The sequence below is a fragment of the Phoenix dactylifera genome, chromosome 4 (genome assembly GCF_051530095.1).
Source record: "Phoenix dactylifera cultivar Ajwa chromosome 4, Ajwa_hap1_PhDact_Kaust_v1.1, whole genome shotgun sequence".
NCBI classification, from domain to species: Eukaryota; Viridiplantae; Streptophyta; class Magnoliopsida; order Arecales; family Arecaceae; genus Phoenix; species Phoenix dactylifera.
In genome coordinates this window covers 51,564,776-51,592,243 of record NC_143193.1, presented here as the reverse complement: position 1 = coordinate 51,592,243, position 27,468 = coordinate 51,564,776, and the positions used below count along the sequence as shown (strand labels likewise).

General features: G+C 35.8%; 1 protein-coding gene across 17 annotated transcripts; it reads left to right on the top strand.

Moving 5' to 3' along the window:
* Positions 1-25,065, top strand: LOC103701290 (RING/U-box superfamily protein). Of its 17 annotated transcripts, none has more exons than XR_015977377.2 (17): positions 1-265; positions 533-683; positions 2,868-2,962; positions 3,457-3,518; positions 3,609-3,700; positions 3,785-3,920; positions 6,251-6,337; positions 6,519-6,612; positions 7,931-8,038; positions 9,074-9,174; positions 19,899-19,964; positions 20,066-20,153; positions 20,705-20,765; positions 22,039-22,102; positions 23,942-24,072; positions 24,338-24,499; positions 24,571-25,065. XR_015977377.2 is itself a non-coding variant. In XM_089930277.1 (16 exons), exons 1-16 carry the CDS (start codon positions 205-207, stop codon positions 24,425-24,427), a joined length of 1,455 nt encoding a protein of 484 aa, XP_089786403.1. In that variant the 5' UTR covers positions 1-204; the 3' UTR covers positions 24,428-25,065. The 17 variants fall into 17 exon arrangements, 9 of the variants coding, with proteins under 9 accessions (XP_089786403.1, XP_026658107.4, XP_017696887.5 ...); XR_003384544.4 differs by having other exon boundaries at positions 2,826-2,962; positions 23,942-24,040; positions 24,611-25,065; XR_003384543.4 differs by having other exon boundaries at positions 2,826-2,962; positions 23,942-24,040.
* Positions 25,066-27,468: the final 2,403 nt, after the last annotated feature.

Sequence of the window (27,468 nt, the reverse complement as noted above, 5' to 3'; positions counted from 1 at the left end):
CGGTCGGCTTTGTTGCTCTCACCGTGTAAACGAACGATATGAAGAACGAAAGCCGCGCCGCCTCGCTCCTCCGGAAGGGACGGGGAAAAAATTTAAATCTCGATTAGCTTCTTTCCAAAGCCTCGTCACCCGCTTCTCCCCTTCTCTGCCACCTATAAAAGGGGTTCGATCCCTCCTACTCTTCTCCCTTTAAGCCACTTGACTATGGAGCCAGGGCAATGCTCTGGTACCAAAGAAACCGACGGCGACGTCTGGGCCAAACTCGGTATCTCTCTCGTTCCCCCTTCTCGTTCGCGTGACATCTCTAGAATCTTTCCTTCCTTTTGTCTGAAATCTTTTAGAAACTCGAGAATTAGGGTTTTCGTAATGTCGCAAGAAGATTCAAGTCGTAAAAACCAGTTTGGTTGTGATTTCTTGATATATTTTTTTGCGTTTCGTTGTCATTTCTATGATTTCTCTTTAATTGCGTGGGAGCATTCTTGTGTTTGAGATTCCTCTTATAGGGAGTTAGTCATTTTCTTGCCTGTTGCAGTGCCGACTGATTCCAGCTATCCGGTGATAGAAATTAGGTCACAAGATACGATTATATGTTCTGAAGTCACTCCTTCATCGATTGATAAGTCAAAATGGTGTGAAATTAAGCGATGCCCGGATAAAGATTCGACAATGATTAGAAGCACAAGGTTCGAGCCTCTTCTTGAATCTTGAATGTTCAAACTGCTCTATATTGTTTATTGACCAGCATTTTCCTTTTTTTTTTTTTTTGAATTTCAAGTGAGATATTTCTTGCCATTATTTTTATAAATATCAAAAAAAATTTCAGAACAATGAGTTACGGTAAATTAATTGCCTCTCTTGATGTAAGGATCAAGAATCTCTTTGTAGTAATATATTGTGTTATAGAGGAGAGGTTTATTTGCAAATGCAGGGAAATTGGGCCCAACTATGTTGCATAGTCTCTAGGCTGCAATAGCATTCTTCCTTACCTTCTATATAGTTCAGGTAGTGACTGCCAATCTGTTTACACCACATCCTAACCCGTATTGGAGGCCCAAAGGCTGGTTGGATAGCGGTCTTGTGGCAGCACCAGAAATTAAGCAATGATGGTGATAATGGGACTCCACCCATGGTAATGAAGGCAGGCCGAGTGTTAATGTTTGATTTAACAAGACGAGTGTGGAGGCCATTAATTGGAGTTGAGTGTTGGATAGGATCGTTTACATCATGTCCCTATCGAGGATATAGATCAACTAAAATGACGACATGTAGTCCAGCCTGAGGGATACTAAAAGATAGCTAAGGGATAGACCAGGAAATGACTGCGTAGGCCAATCAAGTAACCATGTGTTGCCACATAAGACAGACCGAGTGATAAAGGGAACCAGCCGTACTAGGCTGAGTCTCAAAGATAAGTTGTGAAGTATAAGCCAATTGTGGTATAGCCTACTTGAGTGGCTAGGTGTTGATCATGCTCCATGCTGTTCACGTGCCTAAGTGATTGGCATGATACGAGGTGAAAACTTAGGAATGGAAGTGAGACGATTATCAAAGGACTAAGATGTGGAGAGTGGAGGCAAATGGTTAGAACTAACTGTTGAAACTGTCAGGAGAAAGTGGATTAGGTGATAGTAACCGGAAACAACAGGCGTCAATGCTAGAGATAGACAAGCAATTGAAAAGTAGGATGGATAAGTGTTAAGGGGGGTCCTTTGCCGATCAAGATCAACATTTTTTATTTTACCGTTTAGTTATCTTCTGTTATCTTTATTTATCTCGTAGTTTGTAGTTGTTGGCATAGCACTTTAGTTTTTGCTCCCTTTCTTAAGAAGGTAGCATCTAGTAGCAAAAGTTTTTGAAAGTCATGGCAGCGGAACCCACTACCATCTATCATTTTTGGTCGGACACCGGTAGCATGCTCGCATATTGATCCAGACTTGCTTTCCTTTCCACTCTATCTCGAGAGGAGAAGAGGGAACACAATCGATAATCTTGCTGAGTTTGGGGAGCTATGTAAGCGACCACTTCTTCATGGACATTACCACGAGGTAAATAAATGATAGCAAAGCTAGTTTCACCAAAGCTGGTTGCAATCTTATTGGTCACTAATCCCGCAAAGGTGGACTTCCTAGCAAGTCACTTTAGGTTAGTCCTTTCCTTTTGTTTCATCTCTTTCACATAACTTAGATGTCTTTGCTGAACATCATCGGACATGTTGTCAAACTGCTTTTATGTGCGCATTCTCACGATCCATATTGCAGGATTCAGTCCCACCACTCTCAAAGATCATCTCTGATGCCAGATGAGCTGGACATAATTCCGAATCCAGGCTTTTTGCTCTTGCTTATATTAATTTTTTAGGTTGTGCTAAGATGATATTGTTGTCCTGTCAAGTCTCCCAACCGAAGTATATATATATTTTCCATTACAATAAGTGTTCCTTTAATTATGCAATTACCATTGCTTGAGGTTTCTTTTGTTGGTAATTGTCTTACTTCTCCAACACGTCTGATCAGTTATGTAAATACTTGATACGCATTCTTTAAATCAACAATTATACAGGGAACTGTAACAGCATATTATAGTAAGTGTCCTACTGCCAGTATTATGATCTGAAAATTTTTGAGAAACGATCTAGAAATGGATGCCTGCAATATGTACACGTGTGCATAAGGGCACTTCATGTAAGCATTGATTTTTGTACTCTAAGATGCTATGCTCCTTTCCTGTTGTCATATGCCTTTTCCTTGTTTTTATTTTTAAATCTTACATTTGTTAATTATATTCTTCTTTTATCGGATCTTTAAGCACATTTCTCTCTTGTGAAGCTCATTTTTGTGTTTTATTTACCCAATATCTTATGGGTCAAGTTTGTCTGCAATAATTGTTGATGGAACTGTTGTTGGAGAAGAAGCTGTGGATATAAAAAGCGGAAGCAAAATTATCTCGGGGCCTGATAGAAGTGGTCAGCCTTCTTAACTCAACAACAAATAAGTTATATTCTTTTCCAATGTTGTCAGCATTTGCTTCCATAAGTACCGATTCTTGTTGTTTAATTCAATATTTTTGTTAATTAAGTTATTAGTCAGATTGTACAAATGATATATTTGAGGTTTGCCAGTCAGATATCATAAATCACCACTTTTACATTTTTTTTTGTTTTGTGGATGCTAGTATTCAGCTTGATTCTGCTTTATCTAAATATACTTTTGAAAAATGCTTTAGGAGAAACAAAGGCATGTTTGTTCGGAAAACACCTCAGAATTCTTAATGCTTTTTGTATGTCTATTGCATCTTTTATTTATTCTAATTGAAGCTAATCTTATTTGGAATTTAATATATCATTATGATGATTATTATTGCTTTGTTTTCATAACAATAATAATTTAGATAGAATATCTGTGATCTGTCATTTTAAAGTTTTTTTTTTTTTTTTTTGCTGGGTATCTGCTTTCTCAGGGTACTTGAGTTATATTTTTGAAGTAATACTCTTTCAGCAACATGACAGTAAAAGTTTACAGGTTACTCTTCGGTACTTTTTGAATACTTAATTCTTATTGGTTTATGGGGATTAATTACTAGCAGATGACCTTGCTTTCTGATGGTGGTAGATCTCTATAGATGTTGAGCATGCAAAATGCAGTATATGCTTAAACCTATGGCATGATGTTGTCACTGTTGCTCCTTGCCTCCACAACTTCTGGTAGTTGGTCATTCTCCATTGAGAGCTTTTGGTTTTGCTGATGTATTTGTCTCTTCAAATTTTACCTTATTTTCTTCTGTACAGCAATGGCTGTTTCTCAGAATGGTTAAGAAGATCATCAACCCGGTCACACGGCAAAAATCAAAGTGTTATCTGTCCGCAATGCAGAGCAATTGTACATTCTGTTGGAAGAAACCATTTTCTGCATAATATTGAAGAGGTAACTTTTCTCTTTAACTTTTGTTTCTATTGATATCTTTTGTTTAGTTTTGGAATATTATTGTCCATGCTAAAGTAACAATATAAAGTCTTAGTTCCTGAATTGATCTTTGCCATCTTGGGACATATCTAATTGATTCGACGTTCAACATCAAACTAAAAACTTTTATAGAAATTTTGAGAATTATATATGGATGAATATTTGCTGGTATAATTAGTGGTATGAACTTCCTATCCTGTTTGTGAGGATTGTGATTGCTTTCAAATCATTAATTATATGTATGCATGCTAACTAATAAGGAAGAAGTGGATTTTGATATATAAGATTATGAATGGGCAAATGTATTTACGTTCTTCAGTTACTTTTTTTGAAATTTACACATAGCATATCAAACAGGACTATGGTAGAAAAGATTTGCAAGGTGGGGGAGGAGGACAAGATCAAAATCTTGGTGCTGTATTTGGAGTTTTCTTTCATTCACTCTTTCTCAATCTTTTTAGTCATGTTGGATACCATTCCTAAGATATAGAGAATGTGTGCTGGGATGAAGAGGTAGTGTGGTTCGCTATCTTCAGATTGTTTCTTCACACGACAAAGTCAAATAAGTGAAAAAAAATTACTGACATTGCTTGCATGTTTAAATTTAATGCAGGGAGGGAAACTTATGATATTATTTAGGAGAGATGAGTTTGAAAGAATGTTATCTTCCTCTATGACGTTCAATGACTTTAGTAAGTAAAAACAATTTCTATAGAAAAAGTGGCATAAAATTCGTTTTTCCTCGTTTAAACTTTTGCATGGATTGTCATTAAGCTAAAACCCTTGCCACTTAAAAGAGGTGAAGGAATCTAGATAGTAAGTGCTTATATTTTCCCAATGGTGGATTTGTTAAGTGGGTGCTCCTTCATGTTGCCTTCTCTCAGTCAAAATTGTTTGATCTCTCACTGTTCCTCTCTGTTTTTGTTGATTAACATGGATTTGACTTGGAACTTCGATTAATGATTAAGTACAAAAAGTTTGGAAGATTGCTCCACATGTGATGTGGTGGAAATTAGGATAAATTGTATATATTGTAACAATAGTTTTCTCTTAACAATTGACTGCACTTTCTAAGAAGGAAGTGACAAAAGTAGTAGCTTTCTTCACCTGCAAAGCTTGTGCTCTCTTCTTACTCAAATGCTTTCTTGTTCTCCCATGTTGACACCCTCCATCCAGCCTAGCAATTTCATAACATTGCATGCATCTGATGATTGATAATTTGCATATTTTGTTCCGGATGGTCTGTTGATTGTTTTCAAATAATCCAGGCAATGCTCTTTAAACTCTGGTGAACAATCACATAGATTATTATATAATTTTGTTGGGTTTTTATTGGGAATAGACCAACATGCCAAGTCCTTGATCCAACTTTGTTTAAGCTAAGTTTATGCTTGATGGCATGGTTCAAGTTTGATAGATGAGCTTGAATTGGCTGCATTCAAGCTTGATTGTTTTTCCGTTTTTAGTGAATATGAGATTAAGTTGCAAATACATTATAATTATATGAAATCCTGCCCATTGGGTATGTTTTGATGATGAATACCTTGTCTTATCTATAAGATGATCGTAATTTATTCTGATATCATTATTCCAAATTAAAAGACATCATATTATATGTCTTCTATTTTTTCCCCTGTCCTCACTGTTTATAGCAGCAACTGATCAAACTATTTTTTATTCTTTACACCAAGCTTCAGCTTCTGCTGATTCTTCTATTTCTCCCTATTATTCCCACTGAGCTACTGCCATATTTTTCCCACTTATACCACTGGATTTTAATGTGAACGTGAGAGTGAGGCATAGATCAGACTGCAGAGAAGGCCCAAATCTAAAGCATATGCATTCTTATTTACTTTTCGGCCCGAAACTTCTATAGGCATTTCTATCCTTGCAACCTGTGGACACAGATTATTTCCTTGCTGAAATCTAGAGCTGAGTTTTTTAATTTATTCCACTAAGTATGTTACATTTGTTTCTTATGTTAATTTCATGCTTATACTGTGAGTGTGACATGACATGTCCTGCTGACAGCTAAAGTTCAGATCTGATCTAGTTTCACATGTTGAAATAGAAAAAAGGACTTTAAATCCATTCTATAGAGACACTATGGAAATATCTGTTCAGATGAGTCACTTCACTTTCCTATTGTGCTTATGCCTAATTAATACTCGCATGTTGAAAAATGGGGCAGGTATTAGGTCATAGTCTAAGCTATTGCGAGTTCCTCATTCGATTGTTGTTTGAATAGTAATTTAATGTGCATCACTCATCTTCACATCTCCTTTATGTAGGCTATACTGCAAACTTTTTCTTCTCTAAAGCGTTCTGATGAAGATATTGCATTGTTAGATACATATGCTTCAATTAAGTCAAATCTTGTAAGTTCCTTTTCCCCTCTTTTTCTAAATGATAGTTTTTTTTATTGTTACAAGTAATTAGTGACCCATTGCTTTGGTTGTTTTTTGGTTAGTACTATTTCTTGTACCCAAATTATATTGTGCAACCTTATAGTTTATAACATTTTCTTCAATTTTTTTTTGATGTTGCTACTCGCCTTAGATATTGGGGATGCAGAAAAATCCACCAAAGAAGAGACCTTTGACATTTGCAAGTGATGAAAGCAATGACATGGAGCTTCCATGCCCCCAGTGTGGTAATATAAAAAGGCATATATATTGCTAAAGAATTATTAGCTCATTTCTCTTAGTTAAATTGGTCTTGCCCAGTTTTTGTGATGAAAGCAAGTGATGATGATACTTCAGCGCACTATGTCTAAGCTCAAGTGGCTCAATATCATATTTGAGAAAAAATTAATGTGATGTCAAATTTCTAAAGAGCTCCAAATTGAAATTAAAAAAAGGTTATCAGTGTTCCGTTATTTTTCTTTTTTCATGTGCTTTTCATTTGCTAATAATTTTCAATGCGAACTTTGAGGTCGCTTCAGATAATTATTTATCTAAGGTCTGTTGGAGTCACAGCAAGATGTTGATGGCTTAAAGTTTTAGATAATGCCCTATAATATTACCAAAATGAAAGCCTTTACTTCCTATTAATGGATTATGTCATACTCTAGAATTGTATGGAAGTAATGGGTTTTTGTCTTTAAGATGTCTCTAGCTTCTCGCATACTTTGGAGGAATTCAGCATAAATTTCTTTTTATATCTCCATTGTTGGCAACCGGATATGATTAGATTTATTGGGCCACAATAATGGATTTAATTCTGTATATGTAAGTACTTATACAAATCATTAGTATTTTAAAAAGGTTTTTTCAAGGTCCGCCGTACCGGTACCGGTTGGCGTACCGGTGGCCGGCCGGACCGGTACGGTACCGGTTCGGTTTGTACCGGCCGGTACCGGTACCGTACTGGCCGATACGCGGTGGTTTTAAAAACCACAGCGCGAGGCGCTGTGGTTCTTAAAAAAAAAAATCGTACCGGTGCGAATCGGCCGGTTCGCACTGGTACGGGCTCCGAACCGGCCGGTTCGGGCTCCGAGAACCGGCCGGTACGTACCTGTACCGGCCGGTTCAGCTAAAAAAATCAGAAAATATCGGTTTTTTAGTGATTCCGGTACCGGTCTAGGACCAGACCGGTATGTACCGGCCGGTACGGGCCGGTACGGCATTCCATGGGTTTCTTCTAAATTGACAGTTAATTTAAATTTTTCTTGCATGAAGGCCTTGACAAACTTTACTATTTATGTTTGCCAGTTTTTCTAGTAGAAATTTTTGATATTTTAATTTTACTTCTGAATCAGCAACTATTTTGTTTTGTTGCTTTCCTTGGATTTTGCTTTTCTTGTTTTCTTGGATTAGTTGTTGATATCTCTTCTTGAGATCAGTTTTATGTGGTATCAATTGGTGATTTATTGACTTTTGCCAATTTTGATGTTGGTTATGGCTATAAAAAGATCTTTAGAATGTTATGTACTTGTAGTAGCTTATTCTGATGTTTGAAACTCTGTACAGGTGCCGAACTTGGTGGGTTTAGATGCAGTCTGACCACTGCTCACCTACAGTGTGAAGGATGTGGAGGAAGGATGCCATCGAGACCTGAATCTGGTGTACTTCAAAATTGTAAATGGCACTAATTTTTTTTTCTCTTTTTTTTAAAGCCAATGACAAGATTTTTAACTTTACACGAGCAAATTTATCAGGTTGAATTAAAGGTTCTTTCATTTCTATCTCTGATGATTTATTTATGTTGAAATGGATGACCAGATTCCCCAGAAGTTGTATATCATATATAATTCCCCGAAACTTTTTACACCCCCCCCCCAAAGCGCGCGCTCGTCAGTTTTCACCTTTTGTTTTACTATTGCACAATATTGAAGTTTAGTAAATGTGCGTGTGTGAGTACACATGCTGCTAAATTTTGCTTATGTTTGAGCTAAAATTTCCTTGGACAAGTATGTCCATATTGAAGTTGAATAAAAATGGATTATCTGATGGATATTGCCATTTTTTCCTTTGCTAGGTATTTAACGTTAATCACCTATTTCAATCTAGCACCATTCTCACTTGTTCTCAACATTTCAGCTCAAAAAGGCAGTTATCATTGATTTTGTATTCAGTTGTGGCATATGATATCCTATGGATGCTTAATTCTTCATTTCTTTCTCATAACATTTTATAATTACTCCGGTAAACCTACATTCTGCATGATGTAAAACTTGAAACTTGACTCTGTTGAATTTTGTTTCATCTCATTTTTGGATGACTTCAACCTGTATCCTGTTGTTGATCTGCATTTATGGCACCTTGTAATTCCTTACAATAATCTTTTGAACTCCTTGTTACTTCAGCGCTGTTATGATTTTCTCCTTGTCCCATTAAAGTTTGACCTATATTATCTTAACAATCTGTGTTTGAGGCAGGCTGTGAAATAGAAATTAGCTTTGTTTTGTAACTTTTGAGATTGAACCAAGTTTTAAGTATATAGATATTGTATATTTAAGATATATATTTTATTGTTATCGCTTAATGATTTCATTTTTCACTTCTTTTCTTGCTTGTATCTTTGATTTTGATGTTACATTGACCTCATTTTCTGCATATATTATTTCCAACATCAACCTACATCCTGATGTTGTCTCATATTGTATGTTGCAGGTTTAGGGTGTGATAGAGCATTTTGCGGGGTTTATTGGGCCACTCAAGGTGTGGATGCAGATGAGTTTAATGTTATTTGCCATCCAGACACATTCAAACCAGTACACATCATTCCCGCCAATTTTTATTTTCCTTTTTCATGAACTCCGTAAATTCTTATGCATTTTAAATTAATGTTGTATGTATGTATGTTGTTTTTTCTGACAGGAAGTTACATCGTATATCTCTTTTCAATTTTTCTTTATTTTTTTTCCTTTGTGTTTACTGTATACACATTTCAAGCTGCGTTTATACTTGATATTGGTTAGTGACATGAAGTGTGTTATGCTTTAAACTTCTTGAATGTACAAACTATCCAAAGCAAGTTAGCTTGCTGAACTCTTTAGGTTTATTTGACTTTCAGAGAGTTGGTATATATATTCATTGAGCATGCAAAATATTCAGATTTAGTTTTAGTGTTTCTTGTGATCTCCTCTACCTAAGACCCATTTGTAAGCTTTCCATATAAATAATCACCTTTCTCAGCTCTTTATTGTCCCTTTCTAACTTTTTACTATATAGTGCAAGGCATCATGATTAGAAGAATGTTTTTGTCCAGAAAAGAGGCAACTGTTAATTTTATGAAGAAACCAATGAAATCTGGAAGCAGATTGTAATGCTAAAAGTGCCCCTTCTACTAATGGAGATGTTATTCTCTTCTTGTATTAGTGATTTCCCCATGGAACCACGTGGCATAATTTATGACAATGAGATGGGGAGGTTGTTACTAGAGCTTCAAGCATGTTCTGTGGTTCTGACTAAAGAATCATCTTTGCCTTCCAGAAAGACATTCATCTATTGAATTGTATTGCTATTCTTCATCTTTTCAATTGACACTATAACTAATTAAAAAAGACAATAATGGAAAATAAATCAGCTTTCCTTTCTATGGCTACTTTAAAAGAATGCCAGCTTTTTTCAAGGGGTTAATAAATTCAAATATTAGCAACTTAATTTAAATTCTTCTCATTTTGAGACTTTGAGTAGAATGCCAACATTGTATGTTTGCATAAATTCTTGGATATATTTCTAGATTCTTTCATTTCAGCCATCTCAAATAGTATGTTTGCATGGATAATGTTTGCTATAAGCTTATTTGAGCTCCTTACTAGCACTTTGGGTGCATTTGGATGCTTGCAACTACACATAAGTGAACACCAGTTGCAGGAAGTGCCACTCACTGGTTTCCTCTAAGTTGACCAAAATCCTGCAAGTCAAACTGCATTTTTGAGAGCTCTTTTGCAGTATTTTGTCTTACAGGCCAAATTAGCCATAAGACAAACTACTGCAACTGGAAATGCTTTAGAGGCAGCTTAATGATGGGTTCAAGTCTCAACAAGGACAGTGGTTGGCGAAGACAATTAATATTGCTTAATAGTACAATCAATTACAGTTATATAATTCTCATTTATAAGCAAACAAACATGAGATTTTTTCACTGCACCTGCAAACCCCCTCTAAACCAAACACTAGAAATGTAGTTGCAAATGCAGCAATTGCAACTAGATGAAACCCCAGATATATGCATTTTTCAATCATAGGTGTTGAAATGCTACCTTGATTGAAGATTGAGGCTTTTCAAGAGGAGGGAAAAGATGTGGGGAGGGGGGGGGTTGTGGTGGAGGATTTCTTTCCATCTTCTTCCTCAACATGCCTGAAAGAAGAAACAGAGATGAGGCTGAGCGAGGTGAGCGAAGAAGGACCAAGGAAGAAGAAATGGAAGTAAGGAAGAATTCTAGATTGGAGTATTTTTTTTTCGCATGCCTTGGACAGACCCCAAGGGTGCTTTTTTATAGGGGAAAACAAACCAGAAACCGGTCTTATAATACCGGGGGTGCACACAGAATTACAAAACCATTGGCTCAAAACAACAGCTGGAAAGTAAAAGTTATGCTGGAAACATTTAAAGATAAAGGTGATAAGACCTAAGGGTCAAAAGACATAAATGACAGAACATAAAGCTATCGGTGAAGCAATTATTTCTTCAAAAAGCCATAAAGCTGTCGGTGAAGCAATTATTTCTTCACGGGATGCCTGTTATCCTGAGTTTGATGTGACCACCTTTTTTCCTTTATCTGTTTTTGGGACAGATTTTACTGCTCCCTTTTGTCCATGTCTTCTAGTAAGAATTGTTTGCCATACTTCTTCCACTGGAGTAGGGGTATTCTGAACTTCTTGATCTTCATTCGGATCTTGTGCTTCTCCTGCTAAGCAATCATAAGTATTACTTGTATTTTCAGGAGTATTTGATGAAGATTGTTGTGACGAGGCAGATTTCATAGATTTGTCTTCAAATGCCTCCAAGAACTCTTTCTTGATTTTCTCAAGGCATCTTGCCTTTACTTCTTCTTCAGATATGTTAGGATATCTCCTGCTTAATTTATGTTTCATGGACATAAATAAATTATCATCATTAGTACTGGACTGTTGAGGAGATCCGAATACTTTTTTCTCCTTATAAGCAAGAAGATTTTCTTTTATGGTACTTATTATACCATCTAACTTGTCCTTGGGCATTCCTACCCACCATTTGTAAAGAGCATTTCTTTTTAGGACTGGAATATTATTGGAGTCGAATCCAGTAGATAGTGTCCACTTCCAAATCCATGGAATTCTGTTCTCTATAAAGTACATCATAGGGCAAGTACCAGTGCATATCTGGTCATCTGTCATCTTATTAATGACTGGATGATTATCCACCCATTCTTCAAAGAGACTGAATAATTCTTTAGGTAATATTTTTATATCAGGGCCGAAGAAAGTCCACCATTTGTTGAACCAACCCGGAACGGGTTTGGCCAAGACATCAGGATGTACCTGCATAAACCAAGAGTGTTTTCTCTTAGGATTTTCATAGAAAAATAAGTTAGTAAAAGCCTCGACGTAGTCCCAGTAGGTTGCCATGATTTCATAACCATATTTGGTTATCATTATTGGCCTGTTGGGATCCAATCCCCATTCTTGTGGCTGCATAATCCTGCAAATAGTACATTTACTATAGTTAATATAATTATTTATATTATTATTATGGAAATTGTGATTAATTTCCACAGATTCAGTGAGGAGCAATAATTTCTCCATCATCTGTCTGTCCTTGTCGTTCATCGAAGGATATCCTTGCTCATCAAAATATTTTTGACGGATGCACCATGGATCTTCCATTTGTTCAATATCACTTGGACCCATGTACATTATAATAGCCTCGCAACTATTTTGCAAGAATGAGGTGTCAATAGTATGGACGACTTTATATGGACGACTCAATTTAATATATCTGATTATTATAAGAATCTAGCAGAAGATACTGCTATTTTATATGGACGACTCAATAAAAACCCGACTCCATGGAGTACTTCACATACCAACCAGGTAAAAAAAATCAAGTCAAAGGTAAAAAGTTTACCTTGTTTATTACTGGCTAATCCTAATTGGTTTAAAATTGTCGAAACCGATGCCTCTGATATCGGATTCGGAGGAATTTTAAAGCAATTAGACCCGAATAGCAATAAAGAAGTATTGGTAAGATTTAGTTCTGGGAAATGGAATTCCACTCAAATGAAGTATTCTACCATTAAGAAAGAAATGTTTTCAATAGTAAAATGTATTTTAAAATTTTAAAGTGATCTGTTGAATCAACAATTTTTGTTGAGAATAGACTGCACAACAGCAAAACAGATCATAGAAAAAGATATAAAAAATTTAGTATCCAAGCAAATCTTTGCTGGATGGCTGGCACACTTGTCTGTCTTTGATTTTAATATTGAATATATTAAATCTGAAGAAAATTCTCTTCCAGACTTTCTAACACGCGAATTTTTGCAGGGATGATTCCTCTCAGAGGAACATATGCTCGAGGAAGAAATTCTTCTCGAGGTAACAGGGGACGCAGTGCCAATGCACTTCCCATGAATACAGCGAATTTCCTGTTTCATAGACAGCCAGAGAGGGTACCACAAATGGTGGACCTAGCAACCTACTTAGTTCAACAAAAGCAAAAGCAGGTTGAACAGCAAAATGCTGTAAGAGAAAATCTCTCTTCTACATCATCATCTAAACCAACAATGAAAGAGGTGCTTCAAGAAAGTACTATTGACACCTCATTCTTGCAAAATAGTTGCGAGGCTATTATAATGTACATGGGTCCAAGTGATATTGAACAAATGGAAGATCCATGGTGCATCCGTCAAAAATATTTTGATGAGCAAGGATATCCTTCGATGAACGACAAGGACAGACAGATGATGGAGAAATTATTGCTCCTCACTGAATCTGTGGAAATTAATCACAATTTCTATAATAATAATATAAATAATTATATCAACTATAGTAAATGTACTATTTGCAGGATTATGCAGCCACAAGAATGGGGATTGGATCCCAACAGGCCAATAATGATAACCAAATATGGTTATGAAATCATGGCAACCTACTGGGACTACGTCGAGGCTTTTACTAACTTATTTTTCTATGAAAATCCCAAGAGAAAACACTCTTGGTTTATGCAGGTACATCCTGATGTCTTGGCCAAACCCGTTCCGGGTTGGTTCAACAAATGGTGGACTTTCTTCGGCCCTGATATAAAAATATTACCTAAAGAATTATTCAGTCTCTTTGAAGAATGGGTGGATAATCATCCAGTCATTAATAAGATGACAGATGACCAGATATGCACTGGTACTTGCCCTATGATGTACTTTATAGAGAACAGAATTCCATGGATTTGGAAGTGGACACTATCTACTGGATTCGACTCCAATAATATTCCAGTCCTAAAAAGAAATGCTCTTTACAAATGGTGGGTAGGAATGCCCAAGGACAAGTTAGATGGTATAATAAGTACCATAAAAGAAAATCTTCTTGCTTATAAGGAGAAAAAAGTATTCGGATCTCCTCAACAGTCCAGTACTAATGATGATAATTTATTTATGTCCATGAAACATAAATTAAGCAGGAGATATCCTAACATATCTGAAGAAGAAGTAAAGGCAAGATGCCTTGAGAAAATCAAGAAAGAGTTCTTGGAGGCATTTGAAGACAAATCTATGAAATCTGCCTCGTCACAACAATCTTCATCAAATACTCCTGAAAATACAAGTAATACTTATGATTGCTTAGCAGGAGAAGCACAAGATCCGAATGAAGATCAAGAAGTTCAGAATACCCCTACTCCAATGGAAGAAGTATGGCAAACAATTCTTACTAGAAGACATGGACAAAAGGGAGCAGTAAGATCTGTCCCAAAAACAGATAAAGGAAAAAAGGTGGTCACATCAAACTCAGGATAACAGGCATCCCGTGAAGAAATAATTGCTTCACCGACAGCTTTATGGCTTTCTGAAGAAATAATTGCTTCACCGACAGCTTTATGTTCTGTCATTTATGTCTTTTGACCCTTAGGTCTTATCACCTTTATCTTTAAATGTTTCCAGCATAACTTTTACTTTCCAGCTGTTGCTTTGAGCCAATGGTTTTGTAATTCTGTGTGCACCCCCGGTATTATAAGACCGGTTTCTGGTTTGTTTTCCCCTTATAAAAAAGCACCCTTGGGGTCTGTCCAAGGCATGCGAAAAAAAAAATACTCCAATCTAGAATTCTTCCTTACTTCCATTTCTTCTTCCTTGGTCCTTCGCTCACCTCGCCCACTTTGGTATCAGAATTCTTCCTTACTTCCATTTCTTCTTCCTTGGTCCTTCTTCGCTCACTTTGGTATCAGAGCCACGTTGGCATATTCAGTTCATTAGCCCCGAACCCAAGAGGGAGGCTACTGGTAGTACCTCGGGTCGGTTATCTGTAGGCAACTATCTTTAGTAAGGGTTATAGGCCGAGACATAAGCGCCGGGGAAAAGTCTTGGTAAGCCAACCTTACTAAGATAGGGAACTGAGCATAGCCAGAATGGCTGGCTAAGCTATTGGTGATATGAGCATATGAAGGTATAATGTTCAGACCTTAAAACCTTTTATTTTATGCTTTTCCTTATACTCATTAGACTTTGGTTATTTCCAATGTTTTATGATCTAATCTCGTGCTAATTAAATACTATAGCTGAGTAATGGTCCGTAGGAAGGCCATTTATACCTGTTAAGGCCGGGATGGCGAGATAAGGTGTTCAGGCCGCATCCGTGAGGGACTTATAGATCAAAGCTCAGATATAGTATGAAATTTAGCAAGATAGATAGGATCAAAAGACAGAGTCCTGTGAAAGGATAAGTAATTAAAAGTATAATGAGTATAGGAAAAAGCATAAGATAAAATCTATTAAGATCAATAACATTATACATTCATATCCTCTAATCACCACTTTCTTGCAGATATGGAAACCATACACCAACAAGATAATAATCTTGTAAAAAATGCTCAGTTTATTGAATATCCAAAATCAATGGATGATATTAGTAATTGGACAATTCCAAAGGTATTACCTAATGAAATCTATCATATAGGTAGATGGGATTTTAGCTCAAAAATGATAATAAAAACAATTGAACAAACCGTCCAAACAGATGGAACACCACAAACCCTTAAATTATTAAGGAAAGAAGATATTGAAAAATACAGAAAAAAATATCAATTCCTACATATAGGAATGATTCAAGTAGCGTTTAAACCGCTAACCTTGCTGGAAAATAATACTAGTCTGATGTCAACCATCAGAGATGGAAGATGTAATTTATTTAAAGAATCTTTAGCGGCAGTAGTAGAAACTAGCCTCTGTCATGGACCAGTATATTTTAACTGTGTTCCAAACCTTAGTCTGTCTTTGACAGATACAAATTTATATGAAGCTTTAAAATTAAACATAATAACATCCGGTTATGACTTCATACCAGGGTCAGAAGTAATAGCAATAAGCTATAGACTTCATTTTAAAGTTTTAAACACGCTAGCACCTAAAAATATAGTAGATATCCAAAAGGGTCAAACAACCCTCGTATATACAAACCTAGAAACAACTAGGATCGCTACGAATAGGTTAATTTCATGGAATGAAATAAACTTTCCAGAATCATGGTCTTTGGAAGAAGCAATTCCAACACAACCAGTAGTAAACAGGAATATAGACCAAATAATTCAAATGACTGATGGGTCAGTAGAAATCATGTTTAATAACTCTACAAGAAAAGTAAAAATTCCTGAAATTGGCAGGTCAATGTCAAGTAGAAACTTTGATGGGTATACAAGACCTTCTACTTCCAGAACTAGAAATGATGAAACAAATGTTGTAGAAGAAATAAATATGAGTAAAAATAATATTCCCTATGGAATTTATAAGAGTAAGGAATCACCTACTCGATCAGAAATGAGTTTCCATATTTAATGGATTACACCCAAGGAAGTTATATAAGAAGAAAACTCAATGAAAAGTTTCACTCAGAAGGAAATAAACCATTTAGAATATGGTATTTGGGGAAATTCTCTCCATTAGAGTTAATATATTACAAAAATAAATATTATGAGGAATTAGAATACTATCAAAAGATAGAATACTTTACCCCTTGGTTTTTAAAATTTTATGCAAATGAGAAAAACCAAGAAATAGCAGTTCTCCAGAAAATATGGACAACTATACAGGATGAGGTAATAAACTCAACCTTTCCCCCACAACAAATGTTAAAACTTCAGTCAACTGAAGCAATGGCTTATTCCAACTTAAGTAAGATGGAACATGCACATGTGACAGTAAGAGAACTAAATACTCTTATTAGGGCACAGAATTATACAAATGCATACTTATATTGCATAGGAACAGAATTGTTACAAGTAGAGAAAAAATTAAATGAAATTCATAAGGATCTAGAAAGAGATATTCAAATTCTAGAAAAACTGAAGGAAAAACCTGAAAAGAATAAGGAACCAATGACTCCTGTTATTCAGCCTCCACCAGAAGTAAAAAATTTTAAATTACAAAAACCAAATGCAGAATTTATGAAAGTTCTCGAAGAAAAATTAAAAGGAATTCATATAGGAGTAGTCAATAGAAATTCTAGGACTAACCCTGATAGCGAACAATCAGATGAAAGTAGTTCGGAAGACATATGCAATATGCTTGAACAAAATCTTCAAATAAATTCAGATGAAGAATTACCAGAAGAAAATATTTCGGACTTAGAAAAGTTTGAAGAACAGATGAATGAGTTAAATGTTAACCCAATTAAGTATGAGTCTAGGCCATTAGAAAAATACTACTATAAAAGGCCTTCTCCATTAGATGTATTACATGAAGAAAGAGAACCATTTCAGAATTCTTATTCTGGGAAACACATCTATGAATGGAACATAGATGGAATGTCTGATAAACAAATCCTAGATATAATACATAGAATAATGATGTATTCAACAATCTGCCAACAGAATGGTAATACTGATCATGAAATTGTTAAATTTATAATAGCTGGATTTATAGGTCAGTTAAAAGGATGGTGGCAGTCATACTTAAATGAAAACCAAAGGAATGAAATTTTGGGACATATAAAAACTATAAAAGTAGAGCCAGATAGGCCAACTAGCAGTGGCACTCCAGGAGTAGACACTGAACAAGATGCAGTTTATACACTGTGTGTTACCATAATCCAACACTTTGTAGGATTAGAATTGAAAGATGGAGATTCAATGAGAACTCTATTACTTAACCTAAAATGCCCAACTTTAACGCATTTTAGATGGTATAAGGATACCTTTATGACTAGAGTTTTTCAAGTAACTGATCCTAACACTGAATTATGGAAATCTAAATTTATAGAAGGATTGCCATATCTATTTGCGGCAAAGGTTAAGAAAACCTTAAGAGATAGACAAGATGGAGTACACATCAATTATGAACACTACACTTATGGACAAATTATAGGAGTATGTGTTCAAGAAGGTTTAAATATATGTAATGATTTAAAACTTAAAAAACAAATAAAGAAACAATCACAAACAGAAAGGCACCAACTAGGTGATTTCTGTCATCAATTTGCATATGATATGCAAGAAAAACCAGAAGTCTCTAAGAAAAAGAAAAGAAAGTACAAAAAATATGTACATAAAACACCTCGTAAAGAGTATAAGGCATATAAACAAAGAAGATACTTTAAAAGGAAACAACAACAGCAAGAAAAACATGCTGTTAAGAAAAAGAAGAAAAAGAGAATCATTAAAGAAGAACCTAAATGTTATAGGTGTGGTAGGTTTGGGCACTATGCTAATAGATGCTCAGTAAGAAGGAAAATTAATTCCTTAGAAATTGATGATCATCTGAAAAATCAGTTAATGAAACTAATGATAAACTCATCTTCAGAAGAAGGACCAAGGAAGAAGAAATGGAAGTAAGGAAGAATTCATGAAACCCCAGATATATGCATTTTTCAATCATAGGTGTTGAAATGCTACCTTGATTGAAGATTGAGGCTTTTCAAGAGGAGGGAAAAGATGTGGGGAGGGGGGGGGGGGTTGTGGTGGAGGATTTCTTTCCATCTTCTTCCTCAACATGCCTGAAAGAAGAAACAGAGATGAGGCTGAAGAACTGATTCTAATGCCATGACTAGAAGTATGAGCAATTAGTTTCTCTAGTACCTGCTGTAAACCTTGTCAGATAGTACATAAATAAATTTGCATTTGAACAGGTGCAAACTATATGTTTTTAGGTGGATCATGGTGTGCGCATTAAAAGTCATGAAAGACAATATGATCTTCAGAGATTAGTACCAGTCAATATTGAAGGACCCAACCTTGCTTTTATGAATCATCTCTCAACTGTTAATGATTTGATATTAGATAATGCCATTTTAAAAATGTTGAGCAGTTTAAAGATATTAGTGCTAAGAGTGTCTCAATAGCATCATGTTACTCTTGAACCTGTAAGAGCTATGGCATTGAAGTTTGACATTTTGAGTAAAAACATTTTATAATGGAATTAGAAAAGATGTATTTTTGCAAGAACGTTGAACTTTAATAAATTTAATAAAAAAATAACAAAAATGTGAAAAAGCAAACATGGGCAATATCACAATTTTTAAAACATGGGCGGTAAAAAAGAGAAAAAGAACGTCGAGAGTCATACATTATCATTTTTAAAACATGCATTGAACTTGGAGGCTCTTGAGAAAATTTAGTTAACTTGATTGTTGCTTTTGAACTGAAGAATTGAGAAACTGATTAAGCACAAACTACAAACCACAGGTTTCTCGGATCTGGTTAATACTGAATGACATGCCAAAGAATTCAGGCATGGCTGGCTTGTTAAAAGCTCTAAAATTTATTCTTTTGCAAAATGTAAAACGCTGCATTTTTTAATGAAATTTTGAACTTTAATTAGATCTTATTTTTACTATGCATATATTTGTTACTATGTATGATCTTGAGAAACATAAAGAAATAATTGACAACTTACTTGTGTTGTCTCTTGAAATGGTTAAGAGGAGTTATGGTTGCAAAATCCTCTAGACTTACAAAATAGATTTATCCTAGCCTTATTCTAGTAAGAGTTATTTTGTTCTTCTATGGAATAAAGTTTCTTAAGCAGAAACAGGTTCAGATGAATGGGTTTCCAAATCTTCTTACAACTTCTGCACAAGTTTGTCATACAGTAGTAATTCTATTTGAAAAATGAAGGGATCACCCTCCTGGAGATTGTGCCTCCAGTTCTTGACATCTGCATCTTGATGCTACTGGGAGATTATGGCTATATTACCAAGACTGATAAATTTTACAAGTTTATTGCACTGAGAGACAAAATTATTTGATGTTTGTATGGAGTCCATTTCTCTACTCTGATATTCTGCATCTATTGTCTAATAAATGTTGCAGATTTCACAACGTACCATCTCAAGAATACCAGATTCAACACATCAGAATAACCGATATGAAAGAGAAGTATGGATTCTAATGATAGCATTTGCCTTATATATAGATTGGTAGTACAATGATGTTCTTGAAAATGTCAGATTGTATTACATATAGAATTGTTCTTGTAGATCACAGAAAGGTGCATACAGCAAACAGGGAAGACGCTGCAGGCTATGATCTCAGATTGGATCGTAAAATTTGTCAATAGAGAAATTGGTAATATCTTTCGTCTTATATGTTTTGTGAAATATAGAAAAAAAACACATTGTGTATGTTTCATGACATAGAAGGTGCTCAATAATTTTTGTAGTGGAGGTATTTTGATTTTGGGGTTGCACTATTTTTCTGTACAAAGCCAAACTACATGCCAGTTAGTGCATGTTTACTTCTGTGTGCTTACACCAGTGTGTGCATGTCCGTGTGCTCGCTTGCTCACTTGCACGAGCAAACATGATTAAGGAGAAGGGAATATAAATTGGCCTTAGGAAGGTGACATGATGCTTACGCAGCACACTAGAAGACGGTAGGCAGAGCTACTCTAATTTATTACTCCAGAAGGAGATGCCCATAAACTCCTAACAATTTTAGTACTTGAAATTATGTGGTTTCTCTTTTACCATGGTGCCCCAAAAGTTCATTAGGTGACGTGATTGTACAAAGTTCTCAGCAAGTTATCCACTCTCTCCCTAAGCATTCTTCCCCTAATATGAGTATATTAGGGGAATTGCCCCATTTTTAATGTCTACGGGTTTGTTTCTGTTATGCAGACCGGACAAATTTGCAATTAAAACATGCAGAGAAGATCTCCTCACGGACATATCTTTGCAAGTAAGTTCCATCTAATTAATTTTGGTACTCTGGTTGGCCCTTCTTAACAATGGTGTATGTGTCAGATGTTCTGTAGATCTTCCTATGCTATTCATTTTTAGGAAATGGCACTATACTTGATTACTGAGTTTTCCTTGCACTCCAAATGCGTGACATTTCAAAAAGTCTTCTACTTGCTATATCATGACTCTGCGCATGAATAGAATGTCAGGACTGGATGAATAGTTCATCTGTGCTCTCAGCTTATTAGTACTCATTTAGTAGTTACCATTTTTCAAGAGATACATTGATGAATGAAGGCTGTGTAGCTGTGCTTATGTGAAGATGATTTCTATTGCTTTATCTTTCAAATGTACATCACATTTAACTTGTGCTCATTCATTGGTGCTATTATCATGATATGTATCATGATACTTCAATTTTTTTTTTAATATATTGAACTTTTGAGAAAGCTTCAAAGCATTGCTCTGAGGCTAGGTATATATCTGACATTGCCTGACAATTTTGGGATTAGAACCCTGCTGTTGGCGGTTCTAAACTAGTGTTAGTGACCGATACTGGTATCTTTGTTTCCCAAAACCATGAAATGTTTTCCAGAATAAATGTACTATTTAAATACTTTAACTAAAACTATTGTTTTTACATGTTTATGCTCTTCATACAAAATCTCTCTCTCTCTCTCTCTCTCGCTCGCTCGCTCGCTCGTGTCTGTGTATATGAGCGGCATTTATTGGTCAAAATGAGCAAACTGGGAAGTGCATGCAACTTCGTTAACTGAATGTGGCAATGTCTTAAAGCTCTGACTAGTTGTTAAATTTGCTTCTGCTAATGTCTACTTTTGTGGTTGATTGCAAATTAAAATCCCCAAGTGCTTTCTCTTCTACTTCAATTCAAGTAATAGATTTGCTTCATATCAAAGTTCTTGTGAAAATTTTCTGTTAAGCACTAATACATACTAACAAGAGCAATTCAAGATCGAGGTATGTTGCTTCATGAACACCTTGTTGCCACCTTATGATATCAGCATCTAAAGATCTGGTGTAACCTGAGGGCTGATCTTCAGGCTGATTTATTTTCTTATATTTATGGATGTATATTATCTTACTTGCTGCATGTCGTAAATTCATGCTTGTTTTATTATTCAATTATTTAGCAAGTGTTTGCTTTCTTCTATTACCTTACCATTTATGTTGAAACTATGTTTTGTTTAAAATATTGTCAATGTCGAATTTCACAAAAGTGTCTTGTTCTAACATCATAAAAGTGAATGCAGTGATTGTTACAACAAATTCATTGATTATCTCTTGTACTGGTTTCGAGTGTCGATGCCTCGACATGTAAGTATCAGAAACCACTTTCTTGAGCCATTCCCACTAATAGTGATCTTTCTATAAAGATAAATTGCTGATAGACTATTCTAAAATCTTACTGTTGTTGTGTTGTTTAGCAAGTTTCGATTAGAGCTAATCATGGGCCAGGCCTTGGGCCTAAACTCTATTCAGTTTTAATCGGGCTTCGGGCCGGGTTTATGAATTTGATATTTTCTGTGCCCAAGCCTGGCCCATGATCAGCTATATTTTCGATGCTTACTGGGTTAATAAAAAAAAAGATTAATGATAATAAGATATTTGTTAAAAAAGAAAGTTCAATTGTTCACCTTGTTTCAATTCACAAACCGTGCGGGGAAAAAACATCGCAGCAAAAACCTTGAATTTAATTTTCATGGAAGAGTTTCTATGTCGTACCTCTTTATTTTTCTATGTTATACTTGTTTAATGTGTTTCCTAATATTAATGCTTCTTTTTTTATCAAATGCCGGTATGATGGAATATTTGAATCCATGATGCTCCTTAAAGCTAATGCTGGTCTATTGTGCATCTAACTTCAATGTATAAAACAATATGGAAATATCATGGAAAGTCTACATAGATTGAGCATGAGAATAATTGTTTTAAAGTAGTATTTTTTTGAATGCTTTTAAAAACACAAGATGCATGCCGTCATGTCATACAAAACACCGTAGCTTTCTTAGAATGAGATTGTCATTTTTTTTGTTGTTAATAAAGTTTTCTGACAGCAACTAATATTACTTACTAGCAACAAGCATACCCAATAAAATGGCATGTTAGGTCTGTCTTTGTGCTTCTGGTCTGTGGACATGTTTTAAGCTACATTTATACTACTCCATTGTTTTAGTTAAGCAGTGTAACAAAGAGTACTTGCAGCCAATTTGATATTAAAAACCTTGGTCCATTTGTTTTGTGGCTTTTTAGGTGCTTGCACTCATTGAGTATACTTATTCTAAACATTGGTACACAGCTGATGTTTCATATCATGTGACCACTTGCTACCACACTGTTGGTTCCATCATGTCTTTTGGCTAGACATTGCTTCTTCAGTTCATGGAGTCAACTTGCTGTCTTCCTCTACACAATATTTTGGTATTTCATATATTCCAGTTACTTCTGGACACCATTGTTTGAGCTCTCTTATTGCCAACTTGATACATCAATTATATCACTCTGTGCTTTTAGTATGCTTATGTTTCCCGGAATAACTTGCAATAGTTCAGTTACGAGAGAATCAAGTATTCCTGAATCAATGGCCTCTTTCTTTATTTAAGTGTCATGCTTAATTTACTTCGACAATTATCTGAGAACTGCTGTGTCATTTGAATCGGCTGGTCCTTGTAAGAAACTAGAACATTGATGCTAGTTCTTCTTTAGATTGCTAGGTTTTTTTTTTTGATGAAATAGATTGCTAGGGTTATCACTTGGCCTTATTTGCACCTTGTAATGACATGAGAATTATGAGATCATTTGTATTTTCCTGAGTTCTAGACCTGCTTAGTGGAGCAGAGAAGCTTTCTAGTTACGAATCGGGTGTAAAACCCATGGGGGATGCTTGGTTACAATTCTGCATATGCTATTACATTTTTTCTCTACCTTTGTCGTTTTTGGTATTGAAAACATCTTTCTTTAACCTTGGTGAAAGTTTAACATTTTGTCCACTTTAATGGAATTTTGATGTTGTTTGCGCAAGTACCAGGCAAAGTTAATTTGCCAAATGTAATGTTTTCAGAAGAATAATAAGTTTTCTGCTATTATCTGGTATATAAACTATGAACCCAATGTTTAAATCTTCAATGATTCTGCATTTCTGCTGCCGTTTCCCAGCTTCTCCCACGTGATGCATCTGAAAGGGAAAACTGCTGGTATGGTTATTTGTGCCGCACCCAGCACCATAGTGACGAACATGCTCGGAAGAGGAACCATGTATGTCGCCCAACAAGAGGCAGCATCAATATGTAGCTTCCCTTTTCTACTCCCATTAGTTCTCAAATATATGTAAACAGTTTAAATTATCATCTGTTTCTTCCAAGGTTCTAGTGTTTTGATCTGCAATTGTTTAAGGTTAGAAAACTTAATTATTGCATCTGTCAGAGATTAGTTGTATGCTAATCCTCATTTTGTGCATGACATTTATAGTTTGAGGAAGAGCCATGTTGTCTTTTTTTTTTGCGACCCTAAATAATGAACTAATGCGCCTTTTCTTTATCATAACATGAACAGGCACAAGTCATTTTTTTCTGTGTAGGACAAGAACGTCTCTCTCAGTGTTTTGACTCTTCTTCAGCCTTGTTGATTCCAGTTTCATGCTAAACTAAAGGTTGTGACGCTATATGCTGCTATCCAGATGCAGTAGCAAAAATTCATGCCGGTAACAAAGAAGAGGTGTGTCTCTTTGAGGACTAGAAGTCTTTTCCTGCAGTCAATAATTATTGATTAAAGAAAACCAATTCAAGATTTGTCACATGCACCACGCGGGATCTGACAACACCGTAGTGTGTTTGGTCGTCTGCAACGTCGATGAGGCCAAAGATTCTTCGTGGTTGGAGGGAGCAAGGACTGATGCGGGACCCACAGACGTGCCAAGCAAAGGTGAGTCCAAAGGTCCGGAAGGGACCACGTTGCATGGTATAAAACTCCACAAGATCTTTGAATTGGACGAGGGTGGGGCCGCGTTAGATTATTCTTTCGAACGTTAGGCAACGTATGATTGCAAGCATTTCTGCTAAGGCCAACCTTTGATGAGGCGGTTCTCGCCGCTGAGTCATTGCAGGGTGAGGAGATCCGAAAGTATCGGGAAGATTGTGTGCCAAAAATATGCTGTTTGTGGAATAAAACTGGCAGAGTGCATTATCTCAAGAGAGTATGCCAAATTGGCAGGTGGGCTGCCAAGCTTATTGGCTTGTCAACTCGAGCCAGGTCAATATAGTTCTGTGTTCACTCCTTGCACATTCTTTGGTTGCAGCTCTTAACTACATTCTAAGCCGGTGCTCATGTCAGGTCTCTCTTGGATGTAGTTGTGTTATGCCAAGTTTTATGGGACCCACTCTATACATACATAGGATCAGCTTCCCAAGCTAATCCATACTCTGCCCGAGTCTAAGCAGCCTCTGCATCTCTATCCGTAGGTAGTGCATTCAATTGTTGATTAAGCAAATCCCTGCTCAATCTACCAGTCTCTTGCTAAACTGTGCTAAGTTTCCATGGATGGAATACAGGGAGATAGGAACAACGCTTTGAATATAGAACGGCTTTATAATTAAGTTTATCGTCGAAGGCGACGGTTTATTGCCATTTCTTTTGATCCTTCTGCTAGAGAGCTGGATTAAAATCCTATGGGGTTGTTTAATCAATTACCAGTCGCTGCTAGCCCAAATAAGGGAGGAAAAAAAAATGATCAGCCTAGAGAGGCCATGCATCTAGCATCTCAAGATTTTTAAGATACTTTTAGTATGGAAAAAAAAAATGAACCTCCATTGTCACATGCAATGATTGATGCTTATATATGATAAACTCGTTATCTGTTCCACCAGGTAAATCACATCAACTGCTTCTTGCCTTCATCTTAATTTTGACCGAGTTTTCGTAGTCTTCACAAAAATAAAAACCCATAGCAATTGCTTTTATCATGATTGGACGTGGCAGCGTTACTTGTTAGGATCCTAAAGCTTTTGAAGTTGTAATATTGGACCGCCTTCTTTGTTCCTGCTGTCCTTTGCACCTAATTTTGAGTTGGTAACTACCCATCCTTCTGCAGTACAACAATTCGCTTCAATCTTCTCATTCCACTTTACTCAGTTGAACTCAGTTTTCCCTGTCCGACGACCATGGCAGCCGATTAACTCATTGCAACATGACGAGCATGGAGGTGCACTGCCCCTAATCTCTAAAGGTGCAGCCCTACGTATACTAGTTAGTAATGCAACCCAAAACTATTCCATTTTTTTTATGCTCGAACAGCCTTCGAATCGCATGGATGGTCCGTGAATACGAGGTAGCCTGTCATGACACAGCTATATATGTAGTCTCTAGTAAAGTATATAGGACCTGTTGCTCGACCTTCTAAAAGCGTACTTATTTGGTGAGTGGTGGTCCTTTTGTAGTATATTAATTTTTTTTAGAGGGTGGAATCAGGAATGAAGCAAAATATAGGCCTGTGCTCCGCCTGTCCACGAGACATTAAAAATTCTATTGGTACCGCCGCTTATAGAACCAAAAAGGATTCGAATTTTTGTACCGTTAGTCATCTTCTAATTTCTTCTTCCATCGCACAAGCAAACTGTGGACAACGCCGGAATAAAAGGGAGTCCAGAATCCTGGGAGGATTATTTTCCAACGGGAACTAATATAGATTGCATATAAGCTTCCAATTCTATCTCTTTGCAGACGGTAAACTGAGATTTACTAGCTTTTTCAAATTTGTAACTAGGCATTCAAACAACTTTATAGTTCTACAATATAATTCAAAATTTATTAATTTACTGATTATTTTTTAGAGAAAAGGAGGGAGAGCTGCGTACACTACACTGTAATTAATCAGAAGAATGCACTATTCAAGACTCGAACCTAAATTATTTTGTTGCTAAGCAAAGGGATGTGTTCATTAGAATAATAAATCCTAGCTCACTAAACAAATATGTAAAACCATGATCGATCTAATGGCTAAGATCTTCAAATTTGTAATGTAATAATGTCATTTTTATATATAATTACCATCTAACAGATAACACTATGATTTTTTTTTTCTTATATTTGATAGCTATTGTCTAAGTCCAAATTACCATATATATCATAAACTGAAATGCAGAATGCAAATAAAGAGTACACATACATTAAAACTGAATATAAGTTTGCGTAATTATGATCAAATTAGTTATTTGATCATAAATAGTGGTTCTACTTTGGCTACATTTGACAAAGTTCCAGCCAGTTGCATCCTCTATGAGATATCATCTTGGAAGTTAAATATGATTCGAGCAAATTCTGTTCTGGCTACTATTCAACCATCAAGTTTTAGCTTTCTAACTCCAAAATTTATAGCTTAATCATTTTTTACTTCTCTCTTTATTGTACATAATCTCCTTTGATGTACATTTCTTTTCTTCAATAAACCTAGCTGGGCGGCCTTCCTTGGATCTCCCTTATCATCAAAAAAAAAAAAAAAAACAGTGTGGGGGATTACTCACATCAAAAGACAAACCAAATCTATCAAACAACTTATTAGCTTTCCAAGGCAGTTGTTATTGAGGCTTCCGTTTGCAATCTAGTTTATTTTAAAAAAAATAAATTGATGGAATTTTACATTCTAATAGAAAGACATCTAAGAGAACTAATAAATGAAAAGTTGGAACATA